Source organism: Thunnus maccoyii, chromosome 15 (genome assembly GCF_910596095.1).
Source record: "Thunnus maccoyii chromosome 15, fThuMac1.1, whole genome shotgun sequence".
Lineage (NCBI taxonomy): Eukaryota > Metazoa > Chordata > Actinopteri > Scombriformes > Scombridae > Thunnus > Thunnus maccoyii.
The window spans coordinates 13961222-13985020 of NC_056547.1; the positions used below are offsets into that span (position 1 = coordinate 13961222).

General features: G+C 38.0%; 3 protein-coding genes across 3 annotated transcripts; 2 read left to right on the forward strand and 1 right to left on the reverse strand.

The window, feature by feature from the left end:
• Window positions 1-171: 171 nt before the first annotated feature.
• LOC121913379 (type-4 ice-structuring protein LS-12-like) lies at window positions 172-3356 on the reverse strand. The gene is made up of 4 exons (XM_042436089.1): window positions 3316-3356; window positions 1940-2009; window positions 1704-1827; window positions 172-580 (listed from the first exon to the last, which is right to left on the reverse strand). The coding sequence occupies exons 2-4, from the start codon at window positions 1986-1988 to the stop codon at window positions 367-369; spliced, it is 387 nt and encodes a 128-aa protein (XP_042292023.1). The 5' UTR covers window positions 1989-2009; window positions 3316-3356; the 3' UTR covers window positions 172-366.
• A 4237-nt stretch (window positions 3357-7593) lies between these two features.
• On the forward strand, window positions 7594-16920 carry lix1l (limb and CNS expressed 1 like). Its single transcript, XM_042436436.1, has 6 exons — window positions 7594-8292; window positions 11377-11540; window positions 11710-11850; window positions 12755-12850; window positions 13090-13167; window positions 13962-16920. The coding sequence occupies exons 1-6, from the start codon at window positions 7950-7952 to the stop codon at window positions 14211-14213; spliced, it is 1074 nt and encodes a 357-aa protein (XP_042292370.1). The 5' UTR covers window positions 7594-7949; the 3' UTR covers window positions 14214-16920.
• Window positions 16921-18036: 1116 nt separating this feature from the next.
• sf3b4 (splicing factor 3b, subunit 4) lies at window positions 18037-23379 on the forward strand. Its single transcript, XM_042435573.1, has 6 exons — window positions 18037-18120; window positions 20509-20637; window positions 20739-21281; window positions 21986-22153; window positions 22359-22520; window positions 23037-23379. The coding sequence occupies exons 1-6, from the start codon at window positions 18087-18089 to the stop codon at window positions 23198-23200; spliced, it is 1200 nt and encodes a 399-aa protein (XP_042291507.1). The 5' UTR covers window positions 18037-18086; the 3' UTR covers window positions 23201-23379.
• Window positions 23380-23799: the final 420 nt, after the last annotated feature.

Genomic DNA, 23799 nt, shown 5'->3' on the forward strand with positions numbered 1-23799 from the left:
AAAAACACTTTTCTCCACTGCATGTAAGGAAAAAACACAACTTTATGAGACCAAACTGGCTCCTCAACAGACACAGAGGCATCAGTTATAACACTAAATATGTTCTAAATTTGTCCAAAATGAAATGATGCACATAATACACACACAAGAAATGAAATTGACACTGTAAAGTTGTGTTTCAAGTTTTTATTTGTGCTTTGGTGCAGAGATAATAAATATCCATGTTAACCAGCACTGAAACACATCTTAGGCTGTTGTACTTCTGCCTGCACCTTCAGGCCAGCCGTCAGATGCAAAGTCCGTTAACTCCATTACGGAGATGATGGTGATGGAAACATTTTGCATCGTTCGGAAGGACGAACGGTTTTACTGGCCGATGGCCTTGGCCTGCTCGGTCAGACGCAGGAGGATGGCCTCCATCTGCCTCTGGAAGTCCTGAACCATGGGCTGGACCTGGGCCTGCACGCTGGCAGCCAGGGGCTTGATCTGCTCCTCGACGGTGGTGGCGACGGACCTCAGCTGATCCTGGATCTGAGCGGTCAGGGGCTCCAGCTGGGTTTTCTTGTCCTCCAGGAAGGTCCTGTAGGGTAGAACATGATGAACCACCTCGTACAAATTGACAACACGCCAGTCTGACCTGCACGTTACTGTACAGTCTCTTTTTATTATCATGTGTTCCAGGTTACTGAAAGTTTTTATGATGCTTTCAAAGACTGATAGTCAAAGTGAATCCAGGACACACCAACGAAAAAGAGGAGATAAATTTCAGTATCACCTTCCCTCATCTACATTTACTCACTGGTGGAGAAAATATTCAGATAATTTACTTAAAGACATGCTCCAGACATGTTTTAGGACATACAAATATTAATTTTAAGTTTAACTGCTGGACACAAGACGTCTCCTACGTCTCACAGAAAAGTCCATTCTCCATTTATATTCAAGTTTCTATATCACACTTAAATGTAAATTGCATACTGGACCACAACTGGCCCCACACTACTAGTTGTTATGTCACTGATCCTGATCCTTGGTACAGATCTTAAAGTGAAATTTAAGGTGAGAAACTTTCCTCCTTCAGAAGATAAATGTGGAAACAAACATTCATTCTGCACAGTGAAGTTCACACATTAAACTGAAGTAACAAGTAGAAAAACATGTTTTTTAAATGGGGGTGATTTAAAGTAAAAGTAGCAAGACTGCAATATATTCATATTTCATAACAGGTAACTAATTGAAAATGGCACTTAGTGGAAAGAATAATAAGCAAAATGTACATTAAAGTATCAAAAGTATGCATAACGCAGAAAATAATTATAATAATTATTGATTATTATTACTTTATACTGTATATATATCTTTATACTGTAATAACTAGTAAGTAAAGCTGTAAAATGTAGTGCAGTATTAGTATAAAGTGGCATAAAATATAAATACTCAAGTACCAGCACCTCAAATGTGCATATAACTACAGTACTTGACTACATTTTAAAAAGCATTCAGTGCTGATGCTGTGTAGTATTTACAGAGGTTTTTCTGTGTGGGTCTGTGGCTGCTTCACTTGATTACTGGGAGATGGTTGGTGGGAACAACAACAGACCAGCGTGGTCAGTGGCGAGTAGACGTTAATCATCCTGAACACGAGTCATGACTAAACCTTCTGAGTGGATGAGAGGAATCAAGAAAAAGTCTTCACTACTCACTGAGCCTGGCTGGTCAGGTCTTGGGTGCGGATCATCTCAGTCAGCTCCATGGTCATTTTGGTCTTCATCTCCTCGAAGTACTGACCGAGTTTCTCAAGATCGGGCATGTCTTGGGCAAAGCTTCCTGTGGGATTCAAAAAACAAAACAGAAAAAAGTCAATAAGTATGTAATATACAGCATAATAGACAAAATGCTTACATTTGGAGAACTTAAAGTGGTTGTGTGAAGGTCGTACCTTGTGCCAGAGCGAGCACGACAAGGGTGGCGATGAGGGTGAACTTCATGGCTGCTGACTGGGAGAGGACCTGCCAAAAAAAGCATTATTTAATTATTCTGTAATGTCCAGGATGATATTATTAATAATAATAGTAATGAGTTTGATTTAAACATTCAGTTTTGGGACAGCAGAGCAGTGAATAAATACAATTTGAACTGTGTTAAACCAACACGACATGCTGTGAGTCAAGCTATGACGAAGCTTTATGATGTTTGTTTTTCAGATGTTGGACGGAGGAAGGACTCCTGTTACTCAACCCGATGACTCACTGATAAAAGGTGTCACATTTCTATGAATGCCAGCCAGGCCTTTTTCCCAAGAAGTAATAAAACAAATATTTTTTGTCACTGTGTGTTTGTCCAAACCACATACCTGAACTTGTAAACTTTATCTGGCTTATCAGAGAAATCATGTCAACATCTCCTGTACATATAAGCTCGGAAAAGTGAAGGTCAAATGTATCTTCATGCTCAAACATACAGCAGGTGATGTTTAATTGCTTTTATTCAAGAGCAGCAAACTTAATTTGATTTAAGCTGCTAAACTCAAATGATTGTTATATATCTCTTGTGAATTTAGAGAGAATTCAGAAGATATTTTGTAATTTACTAATAAAATCAAACAGAAGGAAGTATAGTAACAAAAAGAGGAACTTTGGCACTAAAAAGACTGTAATGTTGAAAGATATCTACTTTATTTGACTAATTTGGACGGCTGAAGCTTCATATTAGCTTCAAATAAACTTTTAAATACATTTTTACACAGAAGGAGGACTGTGGACTTTGGCCCCCATCACTTACATTATAAATACATTATGAAGGGATCTTCTAATGTCCAGTATGAACAGGAGAAATGATTATGGCAAGAAAAACCTATTTCAATTATCATTTGGGCAACTGACTGTTTTAAGACAGACTTAAAAACCTGTGAACTCGTCTTTTAAAAGCAAATCATACCAATAACAGTATATTAGGCTGTTTTGAAGTGTTTTTCTGTACTATTACTTGACTTCAGTGCCCTCCGTAAATACACATAGAATTTAACTGTTCAGTATAAGAGTAATTTTGTTATTACAGTATTTAAACACAATGTGCTGCCTTCACTCGCTGGCTGAAGACTGACGTACATTTTACATTTTAAATTCCTGAGACTGAAAGCTCTGGAAAAAGTATGTAAGTGGACATTGAGTCAAGACTACAGGTTATCGGTTGATAAGAAAGAACTTTTACAGACCCATGGTTAAATTTCAGTGCAAGTTGAGTAAAAACAGTTACATTCAAGAAGCGCATTAAAAAAAACCCACAAGAAAAAGAGACAAACAGAGTGAGACTCACCTGTACCGCAGGAGAATTTGGACCGGATGGTGCCTACCTGTTGGGCTCTCACTCTTCTTATAGTCCAGTACGGTGCTGCAGCCCTGTTGTAACGTGACTCTGATTGGACAAGATAAAATGGCAAGGCATTATTGGATGTTTGAGAATTAAAGTGCTGACCCTTGCTGTTCTGTTTGCCACCTGGACAAACTAAACCAAAGTCCAATAGTCTCTCTGCTGACTGCATGTGAGTGTGCATCTTATCATATTGATTAAATGAAACACTTAATCACTAGTATCTGCATCTGCTTTATGTCACTGAGGCCACACTTGATAATGCCACATCAGCTTCAAGAGACATGATAACAGATAAGATAATCAGCAGGAAGCCTTGTTTGATTTTGTATTGTTTAACTCTATCATTGAAGTTGTCTGTTTAGGCTTCATGTTCTTAAGTAGTTTGTAATTTTGTTCAGAAAAATAGTCTACAAATAACGTTTATTATAATTATTAGACTCCAACGTTAAGTAGGTGCCTTTTAGTTATTTCCCTTTCTGTTTTTACAAAGGGATAAATCATGAACTTTTTGCTGTTGCTCTGCTCTGTTTTTATGGTATTTTTATTGCACTGATGAGCTCATTGATCAATGGATGTACTCTGTGACATTTGTATGTTCTGTTTTTGTTCAAAGGTCCATCTGGAAATCGCAAATACAGCAACTCAAGCTATAAATTCTGATGTATGTTGCATCAGCCTATGCTACTTCTTTTAATAAAAATGAACATTGAATAAAAAAAAAAAAAATGAAATCGATGTTAACCAAAATTTTATGTTAAATGAATCTATGACAACCCATCAACGTTCATTATAAGACATTATAGCAGCATTAAAGCATTAAAAGACAAACTGAAAAACGTTTATATTCTCAGAAAAGTGTTCTGTCTTATTTTCTAAGACTATGATGCATGTGGTGAGGTTTCATTATGAAGATTTATATCAGTCTCAACAGATATTAAGAGAGTAGATATACAAAAGTAAATACAAAAGCTTTTCCTCTGAGTTTTAAACTAATACACAGCTCTTGTTACAGGAAATTACAGGCAAGGGAGCAATAAATTCTGAGGAGAAATATAGTTTTTAAAACGAAATACTCCCTAGAAATGTTTCTTTTGGCTGTCCTTTATGTAAAACTTCTACCTTTGGTTTACATCCAACAAGGTGTTGTTGATAACTGTCTATCTTTATGGTTGTTGTAAAGTAATTAATTGTCAACCACACTTCACCCAAGTTAGTAATAAACAATTCAACACAGAGAATAACACATATTTTGGGTCAGAATACAGTATGTGAGCCAGTGGACATGAACAGCATGACTGCTTGAATGACAGTGCTATGTGTCTCTAGTAAGAAAACCCTACACTAGAGTTTTAAAAGTCAGATTTCGACTATAAAGCTTTGATTAAAACCAGATGTGGGAATGTGGACCGTATTTTTAACCAGAGATTGTTCTTGCTGTCCGGCGTCTGCTCGCCACTGGCCTGAACTCCCCTGTCGGAAACAGCTTAGGTTAGATGTCTTTCGAACTCATCCTCTAAAAAATGAAAAAAAAAAAAAAAAAAGAAGGTTCCATACATGGGATCATCTTTGCTGTGGTATGCACGGCATGCGAGGATAACACAAACCTGAGTACTATATAAATGTGCTGTGGCAGAAATGAGTGGTAAGAACATTTTAGCAGAACAAAATGAGAAAACATAAAGCTAAGAGATGTATAATAATATCTTTATTTATATAGCACCTTTAAAAACAGAGTTTACAAAGTGCTTTGACAGACAAAGCAAAGGCAGCACAACACAAAAGCAAAGATACATGACACAGAAAGCAGTAACAAGTCCGACAATGAAAAACAATAGAGAGATGATAAAAGGATTAAAAGATGATAGAAAGACGATAGAAAGACAACATCACATAAAAGCAAGTACGTAGTTGTGCTGAACATTAGTTGAGACCTTTATTGTAAAAAGGGAAGTACAAAAACTTGAAAAACTTTCAAAAGGACACTCAGTATTTAGGTCAGAGGAAGCCTTTTAGCAGATTTGTTTGGATTTGTATGTAGAAGTTGTATCTATGAAGGAGCTTGGACCATAAACACACAGGAGTTTAAACAAACTAGACATTAAAAAAAAACAGCTGAACAACATCACTGTACAAATATCAGAGGACCTGAACATAAGCCATTAAGCTGCATAGCTGAGGTTATTAACTGATGTAATGAAATGAGAGCACGCCCTCCAGTGAGCCAAACACTCATTACAATTGTGATATATGACTGTTGATTTTCGCCCCTTCTGATAAGTGCGCAGTAAACAGTGTCAATAGGCTGCATCTTCACGTCCGACATTATTTCTTGGCTTTCGTGAGATCTGCAGAGTCTCTCAGTGGAACCAGGCTGAATCTTTATTCAAATGCAGACTCAGTTTTTTAAAAAGATGCTCCCTAGTTTCTCCTCTGAACCTCCCTGGCCTCTTCTCAGACCACAGAAAGAATGAAAAATTATTCAAGGCCCAGAAAGTCATAAAAACCCTCTAGGAAGCACAAGAGGAGGTCCCATTTCCTCTTTGACTCTTTGTTCTGCACAAAGTTGGTGGTCCAGTAACTCAAGGTTAAACCCAGTATCTTTAAACTGGCATTAAGGATATCTGTTTGGCTGTCTCAAAGACGTAACGTCATTTTTCTTTCACTCTCTTATCGAGTAAAACTGAGTTACTCTGCTTCCAAGTTTTAACCACATGCTCCATGCTGCAGAGTTGGAGCTGTGAGCCCACACTGTAGTTGTGCTCTGTTTGTGCCAGAGAACAGAGGAGGCTCAGATTTCTTGGCTTGATATTTCTCTGACTTTCCAGTGGTGCCTTCAAGTCCTGTAGAAAATATTGTAATTATGACAACAGCTTGTGTAGAGCTGTACAAACTCTATACTTAATATCAGACAGAGAAAAAGTTGAAATTTTTGATGCTTAAGTTACTGAAATGTGACATTTAGAGTTGTATTAAAGCATTATAAAATCATTTTTTCCACCTCTTCTTGTTCAGTGTTCAATTTCACTATTTTGAAAGTACACAGACTAAACCACATTGTCAGTTTCTAGCAACAAGTAAATTCTAACAGAATTTAAATGCCTTCGGTGAAGTTTGCAAATGACAAAGTCTCAGTTTTACAAAAGAAATTAACATATTAGCAGTACAAACAAGCATCCAGCAGAAATCAGAAACCTCAGTCATTTTTTCGTAGCATTTCATCTTCCATCACTAGTCAGCGAGTATATTTGATATCCTGTCAGCATCATGTATGTAAATAGTAGTGCACAAACAAGAGAGATCTTACAATATACTGTAATTCAAGCTGACACAACACTGCTGCCGCTATATGACCTCAAAAATGACTAATGTCTCAAGAATCATCATTTCTCTGACTCTGCAAAACTGAATATTTAAAGATAGATAGATAGATAGATAGATAGATAGATAGATAGATAGATAGATAGATAGATAGATAGATAGATAGATAGATAGATAGATAGATAGATAGATAGATAGATGGATGGATGGATGGATGGATAGATAGATAGATAGATAGATAGATAGATAGATAGATAGATAGATACTTAATTAATCCAAAAGGGAAATTAAAATGTTACAACAGCCACCTGACACAAATCAAAATACAAAAACAATGAGGTAAAAAAGGTAAAAAATGCAGTTAAAGGCTAAATTATATACAATAACTAAATAAACTAACTATAAAAAGAATATTTAAAAAAAATAGACTTAAAATAGTGGATCAGTGTCATCAATGTCAAGGTTAAGGTCAAGGTTACTTTTATTGCTTCCCATGAGAGAAAATAGTTTTGGATTATAAGAATTTCTGCATAAATAGCATTGAATGTCATAATAAAGAAACACTTTATAAATAAAACAGCACAGAAGTATTGTTCACAGAAATTCATTCATTCATTACTGTATATACTGTAAATAACCACTAACTATATTCTTGCACTGTTTGTATCTCAGTTGCAGTTCACAGACATGGTTTCACCTGTATATAGACATCACTTGTGTATCTTTCTGAAGATTGTAGTGTTGTTATTTTGTGTAAGTACATTGAGAGCCACTAAACCGGAGTCAAATCCTTTCTATTTGTATACATACTCAGCCAATAAAGATGATTCTGATGCCAAAAAAATTCCATAAACAAAATATCAACCTTATTAACTACAAGCACACAAACACACATCTCGCTTTACATGTCTACAACCTGGGCATGGTGGATACAGTTTCTTGGTAGTTAATAGACCAAAAACATGCACAAACATTGGTGTGTTGGTCCTTTAACTCCGGAGCAGCAGATTACGAGGTGTCCGTGAAGGCAGCAGTTGACTGACGATCCCGCAGCCTAATCCAGAGAGTGAGGATGCATAGCAGCACTGTGATGTGTCGACCGAACAACGGGTAACTACTTCTTTCGGCTGTGATTGACAAAAACCTGCAAGACTTTGTTCGGTCAGCCCCGAAAACCCGTTTTTTGAGCCTGAAACCGTCGGCTTGGTCGGCACAGATTTCACCCAGAAGCCGGACTTCACAGACGTGACGTTGGGACAATGGAGTCTAACGTTATCCCGGACAGTATCCGCCCTCAGAGGCTACAGCCGGGGATTGGATTCGGTTCAGGACCGACCGGGACCCTCCGCTCCTCCTCTCTTCGACCCGGGGTGACTGTCCCCATCGCGCCGCTGCTGCCCTCCCCGGCCTCCCTGGCCGCCTCCTCCGGGCCTCCTCCGCCGCCGCCACCGCTGCAGCTCCACAGCCTGTACGGCGGCATCGGCGCCGGGCTGGGGCAGGGGGCCAGCGGCCACTGCAACCCGGGGAACCCGGCGGTGCTGAAGGAGGCGGTGGAGGCTGTGGTCCGCAGCTTCGCCAAGCACACGCAAGGTTATGGCAGAGGTAACGTCCAGTGGGGATAATTTTCAGTTTAATGTGGAGATAACGGTCTAAATATGTGTCACACTGCCTCAGTTTACACTCTGGGAGGAGGAGGAGGGGAGTTTTGAGGAGCAGAAAGACACTTTTAGCTGCGCCATTTGTTTGGAAGTGGATTAGCAACGGAAAAAAACGAGCCACATTCCTGTAATATTCATGTGTAGCTGCACAGTGTCAAATACACCGACTTTACTTTGACTTTACAGTTTACTATGCACGTTTTTAAGTGATGCAATAACACTACAATGTTTCTGTCTGGAGCTAAAAGTTTTCCTTTGATATTTACACACTTAAAGTAACGTTATCTTCAATCACAATTCATTATGGGATTAACTACTACAACTCAAGGGGATTATTTACGAACAATACGGTATTATACCTCCTAATTAGCAATGTTAAAGCTGTTTTACATGGGACAAAGTATAATACTGGTCCTGGGGCTGGGCAATATATTGATATTATATTGATATCATGATATGAGTCTAGATATCGTCTTAGATTTTGGATATCTTAATATTGTGATATGGCATAAGTGTTGTCTTTTCCTGGTTTTAAAGGCTGCATTACAGTAAAGTGATGTATTTTTCTGAATTTACCAGACTTTTCTAGCTGTTCTATTATTTGCCTTTACACACTTAGTCATTATATCCACATAACTGATGATTATTTATCAAAAATCTCATTATAGTTGTCCCTACAATATGTTGCAATATCGATATCGAGGTATTTGGTCAAAAGATATTGTGATATTTGATTTTGTCCATATCGCCCAGCCCTATAAAACTGTTAAAAACTTTAATAACATTGACTAACAAAAGCTATTCGTACTATTGTCAACAATAGCAGATATAGTGAGTAAAATTTTAATGATTTTATCCATCTTTCCAGAGTTGATCACAAATATTCGTTAAATCTAAACTATACATCATAGTACAGTAAGCAGCACCAGGTGGATATACTGTACAATGACAGGAAATGTATACAGAAAAAGACATGAATTATAGATTTGCTGAACATATAATTGATTTGTGCTCATACTGAATGCTGATTGCCTTCTGATGGTCACCTACTATAGATGTTCACCTTGTTATTTTTCACTACAACATACTGGCAAAGGCCACGCTCATAACTTTACACCAAAAGCCGTAGTAATGTCGGCAGTTGGAGCTAATACAAGTGTTCCTGTCTGGTGGTAATAGGATTTATTTCCAAAAGATTGTCCCCCTGTGCTCTGAATAACAGCCTCTTTACTCATTTATCCCAATTAGGCTACTTAACACCAACATTGGCACCATCAAGACTGTTTTATCAGGGCTGTATTTTTGTTTTTAATGTTGCTCCAATTTTGCGACTTACTCTCGTGAAGAAAGAGGGTGTTATGTGAATATCGCAGAATTACAGAACAATTACGGGAAAATGTGTTATATTTTGGCATTCTGCGATAATCATTTTTCCAACATTTTTGGGTCCTTTCTACATTTTTTCCTTTGATATAAATGTCATTATGCCATTACCAGGGAATTATAGATAAGTCATTCTTAGTACAAAACACTACTAAGAAAGAAAGACCCTTTTTGTCTCCCTTAAGAGAAGCAATAAAATCAAACTATTTACTCAGTTATAATTTAAATAGACCTAATTTCTGAACTATTTTATATAATATCCAATATCCAAAAATGTTAAATTTAAAGTATTGCCATGTGCATCATAGATACAGTAGAGTCCTTTTGATCACACAACACGATGATTCTGTATATTATTATTAAAAGTTTGTACTTTTGATTTGAGACAAATGTTTATAAGGATAATTTGGAAGCAGGGTGTTCCTGATGCATCAGGAACTAAGTCATAAGCCATGAAACTGTCACATCGTGGGTTTGAGATCAGTGCCAAGGTCACATATTTCCAGTCTTTCCCAATATTCTCTCAATAGTCTCTTTTCACTTTTGTCTTTTAGGAAACTGATGAAAACAGACCAAACATATTACATTCCCACTGTGCTGAATCCTTTATTCTTTCTGGATTTTTAAAAAACAACTTTGTCAGGGTCTGAATTTGGTTTGTTGGATGTACTTGTTCTCGGGGAAACTACTGCACATATCAGCAACATGAACATGAAATTACTTACAATACATCTTCTACCATTGAAAGAATATTTAAGATAAATAATCAAGTGTGTAATGATTTAGATGGACTAATGCACAGTATATATCTTATGAGGATGCAACTTTCACATCAGATATTGATGAGTAGTTCTTCAATAACACATCAGTCATGTTTTAATCATAGGCTAACAATAACAACAAAGTCAATAGAAAGAGTTTTACTTTCACACAGGTAGAGTAATAACAAAATGATTTAGATTTGCAGTTTATGTTTACAGTATCTATCCGATGTCAGTATAAACCTCCGACCTTGTTTACAGAAGCCTCAATAGTGGGCGAAGCTGCACCTCTAAAACGCACTGATCAGACTCCAGACTGTGTGCGTGAGCCAGAAGCAGGCTGTCTGTGCTCATATCAAACAGCGAGAGCACAGCAGGAAAAAAGCTGTGAGGTAACAGAAGTCAAAGAGCCTCAAATAATGTTGGCTGCACTCACACCTCCCCGCAGAACCAAAGAACGAAGGAATCATTTATGACTCAGTTGCAAATTTTACTGGTTTTCTTTGTTGTTTTTCCTTTATGGAGGACAGGAATTTAACTTCCCATCATGAGCGCACAAAGCGTAGAGTTGAGTGAGTGTTTCTTTAAGCAGCTTCTGTGAGGTGATGTAGTTTCCTCTAAGCAGCCACCAGCAGGAAAAACCCCTTGGCATCCTTGTGATAACCTTCCCCCCCAACCCTTTCAATTTTTTGTTTTGTTTAGAGAGGATGTTGCAGAGCGCAGCCAGCAACTAATCAACAACCAGTGAATTTAAATGCAAACTAACCACAAAAAGTATTTAGATTCCTGGAAAACCCCAGTATTTTTAATGTCAGTGATAAAAGACAGAGTTGATATACAGTACCACAATGTGATTACACTTCTTTTATGTGTTTGCCCTCCAGTAAACGTGGTGGAAGCTTTACAGGAGTTTTGGCAGATGAAGCTGACCAGAGGGGCCGACTTGCGGAACGGGGCTCTCGTTGTTTATGAAATGGTCCCATCCAACAGCCCGCCGTATGTTTGCTATGTTAGTCTTCCGGGAGGCAGCTGTTTTGGAAGTTTCCAGGTACAGCATCTGCAGTTTGTTAGCGTGACTGCTGCTTACTGTACTCACTTGGCTTTATATATATATATATATATATATATATATATATATGTGTGTGTGTGTGTGTGTGTGTGTGTGTGTGTCTGATTGCACTTGAAAGCTAACTCATGAATTCTTCACTGTTTGACAGTTCTGTCCCACCAAGGCGGAGGCGAGACGCAGCGCTGCCAAGATTGCTCTGATGAACTCTGTTTTCAATGAGCATCCCTCTCGTCGCATCACAGACGACTTCATTGAGAAGAGCGTCAGTGAGGCTCTGGCCTCCTTCAATGTAAGTCATGGGCTATAAATTGCTGGAGGTTGTACTAGTAAGAAGCAACGCAGCAGCAGTTTATCTGCAGTATATTAGCACACTGAATAAAACTGAAAAATAGAGCTGCAGCTAATGATTATTTTCATTATCGATTAGTTGATTAATAGTTCTGACTATAAAATTTCAGAAAAGTCAAAAAAAAATGCCCATTATAATTTACCAGAGTTGCCTTCAAATGTCTTGTTTTGCTTGAGCAACAGTCAAAAACACAAAGATATTAAGTAAACCATCATGTATGACAAAGAAAAGCATCTAATCGTCACATTGTAGAAGCTGAAAGCAGTAAATATTTGTTATTTTTGCTTAGAAATGACTTAAACGATTATTCAATTATCAAAATAGTTGTCGATTAATTTCTGTTGTTCAGCGAACCTATTAATCGACTAATCGTTGCAGCTCCACTGAAAAAAGGACAGAAAAAGGTACATACCTCATATGTGAGGTACATATGGAAGTACAGTATATAATTTATATGTACTGTATGTATGTGTAATGCAGTTGGCAACGTGTTTTTGGAGAACAGTAGATGTTTTGAAAGTGTGCACAATGAATACCTACTACTGATGCTTTGAAAAGGAAATTGAGGAAAATCGTTTTTACCTTGAACTGGCTCCTAAAATCATACTTTTGCTGAGATGGCTGCTATTCAAAATGTATTGAAACCCATTACACCATTTCTCTGGAGAAACTTATGTCAAATATGTCAGATATTATTATTTCAGTGAACCCCACCCAGCGAAAAATGTGGAATATGCATCACATATTTCACTTTTCCTCCTCGTTGTTTTCTCTTGATTGTATTTACCCCAAAATCCAGTTCATGTCAAGCTGTAATCTCTTAACTGCTTGCTGTCGTTCACAGGGAAACAGAGAAGAAGCGGACAATCCGAACACAGGGATCGGGGCGTTTCGCTTCATGCTTGAGTCCAACAAAGGAAAATCAATGCTGGAGTTTCAGGTGCATAAAAATCAGGAATGTGTTGTGTCAAGTAGCTTTTTATGCTACTTTATGCTTTATGCATGAGGGTAGTGTGAAAATAGCACTTGTGATGTTTGGGCACTGATTACATGTGAGGACAGGGAGATATTGCACTTCTCATCTTTGAATGTTTTACATGTTTAGTCTGAATGTGAATACATACAATTTGCCGGGGTTCAGTCTCTCATTTCTACTGTGTTGGTTGTGTTTTGTTCCAGGAGCTGATGACTGTTTTCCAGCTCCTGCACTGGAACGGAAGCCTCAAAGCAATGAGAGAACGACAGTGTTCCCGACAGGTACTGTTTGATATTCAAGCCCGTCTCACAGATGGGCTCAATTATCTAAAGCACAGTAGTGGTTTTCATCTTTCGCATGGAAGTATTTCCTACACAAAACAAATCCTTCTTTTACACAACATTACTCTTCAAGATGTATTAGACTTTTTTTTTTAAGTCTTTTTTTTCGTCCTGTGTCAGAATGTTAGAGAGCAGTGGCAAGCTGGAAAATAAGGACACCATAGAAGAAGAGCAAAAAGCAAGAGATGAAGTTTAGTTAGTTTGTTAGTTATTTACTTATATATACAGGAATTCTCATTGAGATCATGATTCATTTTACAAGAGACACCTGGGAATAAATTACATACAGTAAATACAACAGCACCACTAGACATAACAATACAGACACGCACTATTGCTGTATGTTGTAGTCATCTCTCTCCCCTTGTTGCCTGTCTGCCATTTCACTGCCAACTATCTAATAAAGGCAAAAATGCCACAAAATGATCTAATAAGGTTCATAGTACTGAAACACTTATTATATTATATATATTTTCTTTTTGTCTGACAATTTATCCTCTTAGTTGGCTGGCGTGAAACATCTAGACACACCTTTAAAAGGAAGATTTGATGCTTTATACTCTTTTATCTGACACTGTTGCCACTTTTATTGCCACTAGAGCCTTGGCTGAAGAATTACAGAAATCTTAATGGCTTCTTAGTTATCATCGAGTGCAGAAAACTGACAACATTTAATGAAAGAAAGGGGATTTACACGATCAAACACTTAGCTGTAACTGTTATTTTCCTCACAGGAAGTGCTGGCTCACTATTCCCACCGGGCTCTGGATGATGACATGCGCACTCAGATGGCTGCCGACTGGGTGAACCGAGAACAGAGCGTCGCGGGCGCTATCGGCCAGGAGCTGGCCTCGACGGAGCGAGAACTGGAGGAGGCCAGACTGGCGGGCAGAGAACTGCGTTTTTACAAGGAGAAGAAAGACATCCTGATGTTAGCTGTGGGCCAACTCAACGCAGCCAACACTGCCACTCTGCCCTCACACTAAACACGCCGTCCGTTGCGGAAACATGCCTTCACACTCCGTAGGATTCCTGGTAACAGTATTGATCACGTCATAGATATAAAGGTGATTCTTCTGAACTTCTAAATTTTATATCTCGTGTGTTGTTATGAGGTCCAGGTAATCAGGCCTTGATTTTACAGTATGCACATCCGTCCATAAAACAAACACCTGCCGCCATAGCCGTTACCTCTTTGTGCCTACAGGATAACAGTGCTTCTTTCAAATTACCTGTAAACATGCTTGGCATACCAGCTGACTGAGGTTTACGTGTCTTTTTTTTTTTTTTTTCATGATTTCATATCTGTATTTACTCGAAGTAGACCTACAGAAACAAAACCTGCCTTTCATCGGTGAATGTACGGGACATATGACCCATCAAACCAAACACATTAGAGGTATGAATCATTCTGAAGTCGGACAAGTGTGTTTCGTTAATGTTTTGTTTGTGTTTATACTTACATATAGTATTCTGTACTCAAGATGGTGAAACGTATGGACCCTGTGTCTATTAATAAAAAAAAAAAATCTCTAAAGATAATACAACAGAAACTGCAAAAGGGATAAAAGATCCCACCGAATATCAGCACAACTCAATCACTTTTCTATAAAAACAACAGCGATGTTATGCCTGTTGTACAAAGAATATTGTATACGCATTTGGAAATTGAAGCATCTAATAATAGAAACATACTTATTGGCTTATGTAATAATTTGTGGGTACTTGGCACAGATGTCAGCAGGTGACTGACCGCTCTGACAACAGCTCAGGTATCTCAAAAACCCGACAGTGAACCATCACTATGTTTTTCTTTTGTGTGTGAAGGCTTATGAAAACTATCTCAGCATGACACCTGCAGAATGTATATTTTTTTTCAGTGTGCTCTCAACTTAAGGACCTACAAAGCGACGCTGTTTAAAACATTTAGACTGTTGAAATTACTCCTGTGATACTGATTGTGTTTGTCATGTGCTTCAGCTAGACGAGTTTGAAAGAGTTGGTAGTCTAAAAAAAGTAGACGGGCATCTCAACAGAAAAATCCAAGCTGCACAGTTGTGAGTTTTTTTGTTTTTTTTTTGTTAAAGGAAGTTGATTCATCGTGTGTGAGTCATTGTAGTCGATACACAGCAGCACTTGTGGTTTATGTGTTTTTGAGATACTAGAAGCAGACTTTGGTTGTGAGCAGTGCTAGTGTACATTCATGGGCTAAAAACAATAGTATGTAAGTTGCACTTAACACCTTCCAAATATGTTTATGTTGAAGGACCTGATTTCATTCATACTGTAAATGTGATATCTTTATATTTCTGTCTATCTAAAATGTATTTTAATACATTATAACGATGAAGGCATTTCAGCAGGTAGCTTTTAAATGACCCCGTGCAATGAAGGTGAGAGTTTAAATCGTAATGTGTGGCTCTGGGTGGAAGGAGTAGTGGGGCGGCATTCATGCAAGTTAAACAGCAGGATGGCTCGTGCTGCTGCTGAACGCTGGATTGTCAACAGCAGAAACTGATTACACAAAATATGAGGAGACAGCAAATAAAAAACAAAGAATCCGGGATGAAGTATGATTAAAGCCAGACCAGTTTTATTATTTTATTGCTGTATCTATTCCTCTGGATCATCGTGCCTTTATGAAATTGGTAGCATGCGATGTTAAGACACGTAAAATAAACCTCAAAGGTTACATTTCATTTAATGGGGTCTTTAAAGGACAGTTCTGCTCAATTTTACATAGTCTTTTGTCATTTTATGTAAAGGTAATGTTATAGATCACATGTTATATTACTGTTACAGTACCTTAATATGTTACACGACATTAGATTATGAAGGATTTAATAAATCTTACTACCTTTGGTATACATTTATAATCTTTATATATCGTTGGTTTGGTACTTGGCTTGCAAGATGTGTGTGCAGCACCTGTAGAAAAATGTTTGCAAGTAATTAAAAAAACCCTGCACCTATCAGTAAATACTGAAATGTTACAATTGCCCCGTGAATAACAACATTTAAGTGATTTAATGCACACTTTGACCTCACTAATCTGCAAATCACGATTTCCTTTTAACTTGTGTTTACTTCCTTTTACGTTTTGAACAATGTAGCTCCCAGAATCTCAACTGCAGACATGTTTTCTGACTGTATCGTCCCTTGAACCAATTTCATGTCCAACTTGGGAACTTTACTGTACTGCCAGTACAGTTGTGCTAAAGCTGAAATGTGTTCATTGAGAAAAACTGAGAAAAAAGTATTTCAATGCGCTTGTTATAGGAATGAGGCCGGAGATCTTGAATTTTGTGTATTTTGTGTTTTTCTTCTAATTTAGATGCTTATTATGTGATTTTTGACCACAAGCCATTAATCTCTGAGCTCTCCTCTTATAAATGCCTTTGACTTTTCTTTGTGATCATTATCAATGAAGGCTTTTTTTTTAACAATATTTTTTTGCTATCCATTTTATATATATATATATAAAAAAAACTTGGGCTTTTCCTCTTTTGGCTTTGATGCATGATGTGTTGATTAAGTTCTGTTTTTATATGTTTCATATTCTATACAGTATTGTTTTATGAAAGTGTTCCTCGAGGCCCATATTGTATGTATTTTCTATGAACATTTTGTATTCCATGTTTATACTTTTAGTAGATTTATATGATGTGATAAATTGGCTGATGCAAATGTTTATTCATTTGTCACTTGTTTCACCTTTACATACAAGGGGGAAAAACTGAACCTACAAAAGGACCAAATAAATAGATACTACATGGCTGTCATTGGTAAATAACACAATATTAGAGGTATTAGAAAGAAAGCACATTGTATGCAGCGAATATAATGATAGTATTATTTAAGTATAGCACATTTGGACTAAAGTAGACCTTTGTGTCTGTGATGATACCTGCACATAGCTGACAGAAGTAAAAAAAAAGAGAAAATATCAGTAGTATCCCTGGTATGTATTGTCATATGAATGTTAAGCATGAATTCATTTTAAAGGCTTAATTTTTAAAGAATGGAAAGCTACTCTAACTTTGTACCCACTTAAATTTGTCACTTTTGTAGCGGAGATGACAAAGTTATCTTTGCTCTTTTTCAGGTAGTAGTATATTGAGTAAGAAATGTAATGTAGCTTTTTTATGGATGTGCACATGAAGTCTGTTCATTTCTATTTTAAATTCAAAATCATGAAGAAGCTTTGGTATGAGTTTTATCTAATTTTATTTTATTTTATTTTATCTCTCGGCTCACCAGTGCTATCAAAATATACTCCTTTAGCCAAATGGGCAGTAGCCTAATTGTTATTGTAATGCAGAATATGACCACCAAGCCCCTGAAATGTGTTGCCATTTCTCCACTCACTTAATGTAAGAAAATTAGGCCTGCAACATATGATTACTTTCATTATTGACTAATGTGTAGATTATTTTCTTGATTAACTGATTAGTTCTTTGGTCCATAAATTGTCAAAGAAGAGCCCATGGTAACGTCTTCAAATGTCTTGTTTTGTCCACAACCCAAAGATATTCAGTTTACTGTCATAGAGGACTAAAGAAACGAGAAAATATTCATATTTGAGAAGCTGGAATTGGAGAATTTTGACTTTTTTCTTAAAAAATTACTAAGCGATTCGTTAATTATCAAAATAGTTAGCAATTAATTTATTAGTTGACAACTAATCTATTACGTAAGCCTATAGAATTTTGAAACAAATAAGTAAATATTTTCAGGACATTCCAGATTTGTTTTATTGTATTGTATTTTATTTTATTTTATTTTGTTACTTCCGTCTCTGAGCGCAGGAAGAGGCGGGGCTTCTGTATGGGACGCTTGCCCTCCGTTGTTCATTCAACATGGCAGCGGGACCAATTTCAGAAAGAAACCAAGGTAACTACATCATTGTAACACCAGCTTCAGTCGTTTCGTCTCAGTCATTTATAAATCTGCACTTCAAACTGTTCATCTTGTCTCTGCTGAGCACCGTTGGCCGCCTGGTTAACTAATAGTTTGTGGTAAACAGCCGGTCGATCACATGGAAGTGTGCAGTTATCGTTAGCTTGGCTTGCTGCTAATTTAACTACTAAAGTCCAGTTATGTTTACTTTAACTTCTTTTTACCTGCTTGCTGCATAAGAACACAGGCGTAGCGTTGATTCTTAATTGATTTAATTAGTGTGGCGACTGTTGTTAGTGTATTAGGAGGAGGTACATCCTGTTAGCTAACAGCTAAAGCTAGCCTAGCAAGCTACAGAGCTAACAGGGAGTCTGCGGCAGAAATGAGTTAACTTATGTGACAATACGGATTCAGGATGTTTTACATAGTTGTTATTCAAGTCAAGAGAAGAAGATATAGTCTCTGAGAATGCATAAATACATTTAAATATCAAGAGCTGTCTAAATGGTCCAACATGTTTATCATTTAGCTCTAATACCGCATTTAATGTCTAAAATGTCAAAAGCTTTCATTCATAATCAGTCGATTTGTTATTGCAGAGTAAGGCCTAAGGGATAGGTGCACAATTTTTCAAGTCTGTCTTAAAACAACAGTCAGGTGCTCAAATGAACACTGAACAAGATTTTCCGCACTGTTATCATTCCTTCTGTTCATACTGGCTATTAGAAGGCCCTGTGCTTTCGATGGGGGCCATAATCCACAGTGTGTCCATACAGTCATTTTGTGCAAAAATGCATTTAAAAGTTTATCTGAAGCTTATATATGAGGCTTCAGCAATCTGAGTTAGTCATATCAAGTGGATATCTGCCACATTCACAGTCTTTTTAGCATCAAATTCCCTCTTTGTGTTTCCTTGGACAGTGTTTCCCTGTTGAGCTGCGGAGGAAGTTCAGTAACACAAAGAGGGACATTGGCACTAAAAAGCCTTAAACATTGAAAGATATCTACTTGATTTGACTAATTTGGATGGCTGAAGCTTCATGTTAGTTTCAGATAAACTTAAAGGTACATTTTTTCACAGAATGAGGCTTGTGTATTTTGTCTCCCATCACTTACATTGTAAGTGCATTATGTAAGGATCTAATGGCCTGTATGAACAGAAGGAATGATTATGGCAAGAAAAACTTATTTCATTGGTCTTTTGGGCTCCTGACTATTGTTTTAAAATTGCAATTGTGCACTGTCAATGTACATCCACTAAAAGTGCTTGTTTTTGCCACTGACAGGCTCAGATTGTTATTGTTAGTGTCTGACAGCAATGTGGAAAGGACCCTACAGAGAAATAGAACGTTTTTCTTTGACCTGTCATATTACATTGCAGACCGTTTTGTGGCTGTCGGCTGCAGCGCTCTCGCTCAATACTGGACCAATTTAAAAAATTGTTGTCCCCATTAGTCACTTGGACACAAAAAGATGGGAAAATAGGGTCCAGGTTGAAAAATACAGAAGTTTGCCTTTGAGACAGACTTGACAAATTGTGAACCCGTCCTCTAATATATGTAACTATAACCATAACTGCTGCTGCTGGAGTGCAGCTGTTAGTCTCACTGAGCAAAGATTGTCTTGGGGTGTTCAGGTCATATAACAACTTAAATGTACAGTAATAAGATAATCAATGGGAAATACGTCCTGAAGCGAAAGATTTCTCACGATTCTACCCTGTCACTTATATTTAAATGGTTTTCTTAATGATTAACTCTATAAAATGTCAAAAACAAGGCTGCAACTAACGATTGTTTTTCATTGTTGATTCATCTCTCAGCTAATTTGGCTATTCTGTTGGCTTGATTAATCGATTAGTTGTTGGGTCAATCATTGTTTCTCAAGGCCTAAGGTGACGTCCTGAAATGTCTTCGTTTGTCCCGACCAAAGAAGAAAAAACCCAAAAATGTTTAGTTTACTATCATAAAAGACCAAATAAATTAGAAAATATTCATATTTGATAAGCTGGAATCAGAATTTGGACATTTCTTCTGAAAAAATGACTCTAAACAATTAATAAATTTTGAAAATAGCTGGTGATTAATCTTCTGTCAATCAACTAATCATTGCAGCAGTAGTCAAAAATAATGAATAAGCTCCATGACAGGTTATTAGAGTTCAAAGTGACGCTTTGCTCAGAACTCAGAGTATTTCATCTGAAAAACAAGCAACCTGTGTCTGTAATAAGCAAATATTTGGCATTCATATGTGATTAATGGTAAATCCGCAGCAACCAGACATTAAGCATCTTCATTCCCTTGTATTTTGACTTCACCTCAATCCATCCCACGTTTGGTCTCATCTCTGAGAACTCAAGTTTATTTTCATTTCTTTTTTCAGATGCCACTGTGTATGTTGGCGGCTTAGATGAGAAGGTGTCAGAGCCGTTGCTATGGGAGCTTTTTTTGCAGGCTGGTCCTGTGGTCAACACACATATGCCCAAAGACAGGGTCACGGGCCAACATCAAGGTAAGTGACAGCTAATATAAATGTCACTCAAGGGAGAAAAACACCTTTGAGAATCTCTATGGTGACATAAATAACAAGCTAACTTCTGCACTCTTTGACAGGATATGGGTTTGTGGAGTTCCTCAGTGAAGAGGATGCTGACTACGCCATCAAAATCATGAATATGATAAAGCTCTATGGCAAACCGATTCGAGTTAATAAGGCCTCAGCGCACAACAAAAACCTGGATGTGGGCGCCAACATCTTCATCGGTAACCTTGACCCGGAGATCGATGAGAAATTGCTCTACGACACATTCAGTGCCTTTGGCGTGATCCTCCAGACGCCAAAAATCATGCGAGACCCAGACACCGGCAACTCCAAGGGTTACGCTTTTATCAATTTTGCCAGCTTCGATGCATCAGATGCCGCCATCGAGGCCATGAACGGCCAGTACCTCTGCAACAGGCCCATCACAGTGTCCTACGCCTTCAAGAAGGATTCCAAAGGAGAACGTCACGGCTCGGCCGCAGAGCGACTCCTGGCCGCCCAAAACCCTCTTTCCCAGGCAGACAGGCCGCACCAGCTGTTCGCAGATGCTCCGCCACCACCGACCGCTCCGCCGCCAGTCCTGACCACACTGGGAGCTGGGATGCCCATGCCTGGTACGACTGAAATACGGTTTAAACACAGTAGATGTTGAAGGATTTAGGACGTTCATCTGTTCCTTCTGTTAAATTTCTTTCCATCATCATACTTGATTCACTCTAAAATATAAAAATTGTCGATGCAGAGTCGATGCTTTGATGTGAAAATGTTTTACATATAAAAGGATACAACAATAATTCCAGCAAATCTGTATGCCGTGGGTGCAAAGACCCTAGTTAGTGGTGTGGTTGCACATCTGCAATTTTCAAATTAGTCTTTAGTTTCTGTTTCTCTGAGCTACAATTAGTGGTGTTGGTGTGTGTGTGTTTTTTTTTCTCTTGAATTTCACAGCCATAATCCATACACAGTAGCTGCCTCTGATTAATGGTTTTACTTTGAGTATTTAAATGTTGTGCGTGCCAAGAGAGTAGTAACAGATTTCATTACTGGCACTGAGACGAAGTAGGATCCTGTTGGATATGTGAGTGCGCTGCTCTTATATTTTATCAGCTGGGTGAGAATGACACTGATTTGATTTAATCTTGGACAATGTTGTTAGCTTAAAGTCAACATGGCAGCTGAAGATATACTAATACAATTACATAATAATAACATTGTCTATGATAAATGGAATCTTATATTAAACCAATTCAACAGCCTGATTTTGTTTACTCGTAGAACATGAAATAATAACTTGTAAATCCAACCTGTCTCTGTGCAGGCCTGCCACCTCCTGGCGCTTTCCCTCCTGTTCCTCCTCCTGGGTCGATGCCTCCAGCAATGCCCCCCAATATGGCCATGCCTCCAAATGCGGGGACACCAGGCCCACAGGGTGGTGGTGGACCTCCACCGGGACCACCGCCTTTCCCTCCTGGCAACATGCATCCAGGTAATGGCTTGTTACGCTTAAAACGTTTCTTCATGGTGGGTGCAAGTGGAAAATTGTCTCACAATATAGTGACCTAGTTTTAAAGTATGTAAAAGACTTTTTTGTTCTTGCAAACTGGAATGATCATGATCAGATCTGGAAAAAATTAGAGACACCAGTTCCTTGCTCCAGCTTGTCTGTATACTTTATTGTTTCTGTCACACAGGTATGCCTCAGATGCCCATGCCCCCTCCTGCTCCCCCTGGCATGGTGCCTCCACCTCCTGCGCCTCCAGGATCAACTCAATCACGGGCACCGCCGCCCCCCGGCATGCCCCCACCCCCGCCTATGGGTATGCCACCCAGAGCACCGTATGGACCGCCCATGGGTAAGAAATATGGCATCACCTCAAGTTGTCAAATAAAAGTCCCTTCAGCTCACAAACACTATCTCTGTCATTTAAGGGGAAAATTCTGTTGTGTTTTTTAAAAAAATAATTGACATAATTAAGTATTTTTGGCTATAAAACAACAACTAAAGTGTTCACTTAGTAACCATCACTACACTTCACTCCCTTCATTTTATCAAGCAGTGCTGAAGTCAGTCTGAACCAAAACAGATTTGTAGTATTTTTTGTGACAAACTTTTTATTACTTTTTGTTTAATATTACACTCTTGACACAGAACAGCACAAACATGCATTAATAGAACTGACTGAAGAGATAATTGCTGGATAAAAGAATACAGGGAAACAAATGAAAAAGGAAAAAAACAACCTCTTGCTCAGAGTGCTAAAATACTACATCTCCTGAATTTTAAGCACACTAAACTTTGCATATGGTGATTGAACATCGTCTTAGTTTGAAGTATTTAACACGAGATGACTCCTCTTTGTCTCCCTCAGGTCACCCCGTGCCTCCAGGTATGAGAGGGCCTCCTCCCATGCCTCCACCCGGCTATGGTGCTCCTCGTCCTCCTCCCTTTGGCTTCCAGAGAGGTCCTCTTATGCCACCGAGGCCCCCCGGTGCCCCACCTAGGGTTCCTATGAGGGCCCCAATGCCACCGTAATCTTTCTCAGACTCCAAAAATGGGTTTTCATTTTGCTTTTTTTTTTTTTTTTTTTTAAAGAAACATCTTTAGATCTACCCAAGTTCGTAATTGTGAGACTAATTTAACCACCTGTTTGTATTTTTTTGGGTCACTGTACAGATGAAAGACCTTTTTGACAAATAAACTTTTTAGTACAAGTTTTGGATGTTTTGTTTTTTTTTAATTAATTTTACTTTTTGGCTCATAATGGGTCAGATTTGTCCACTTTGGTATAGAACTGTTAAATATTGTACATTCAACAAAAGCTGACATAGCAGCGATTTAGCCTTTGAATTGAGCTTGAGAGAAGTTATAGAGTCAGTGCCAAGACACCAGATATCAGAGTTCATTATCTGTGCAGAATTAAAATACTACGTTAAGTTCATTGCAGTAAGCCTTGTTTTTTTTGGATTTTTTTTAAACAATTCTGAGATATAATAGGGAAAGTGCAGGTGTGATTAACATTGATAATAACTGCATTTCATTTAGTTGTGTCAGTTGTGTAGCTACAGGCTCATTGATGTTGAACAGAGCCATAAATAATGTTTATTAGATCCATTTATGCCTTTACTATATGC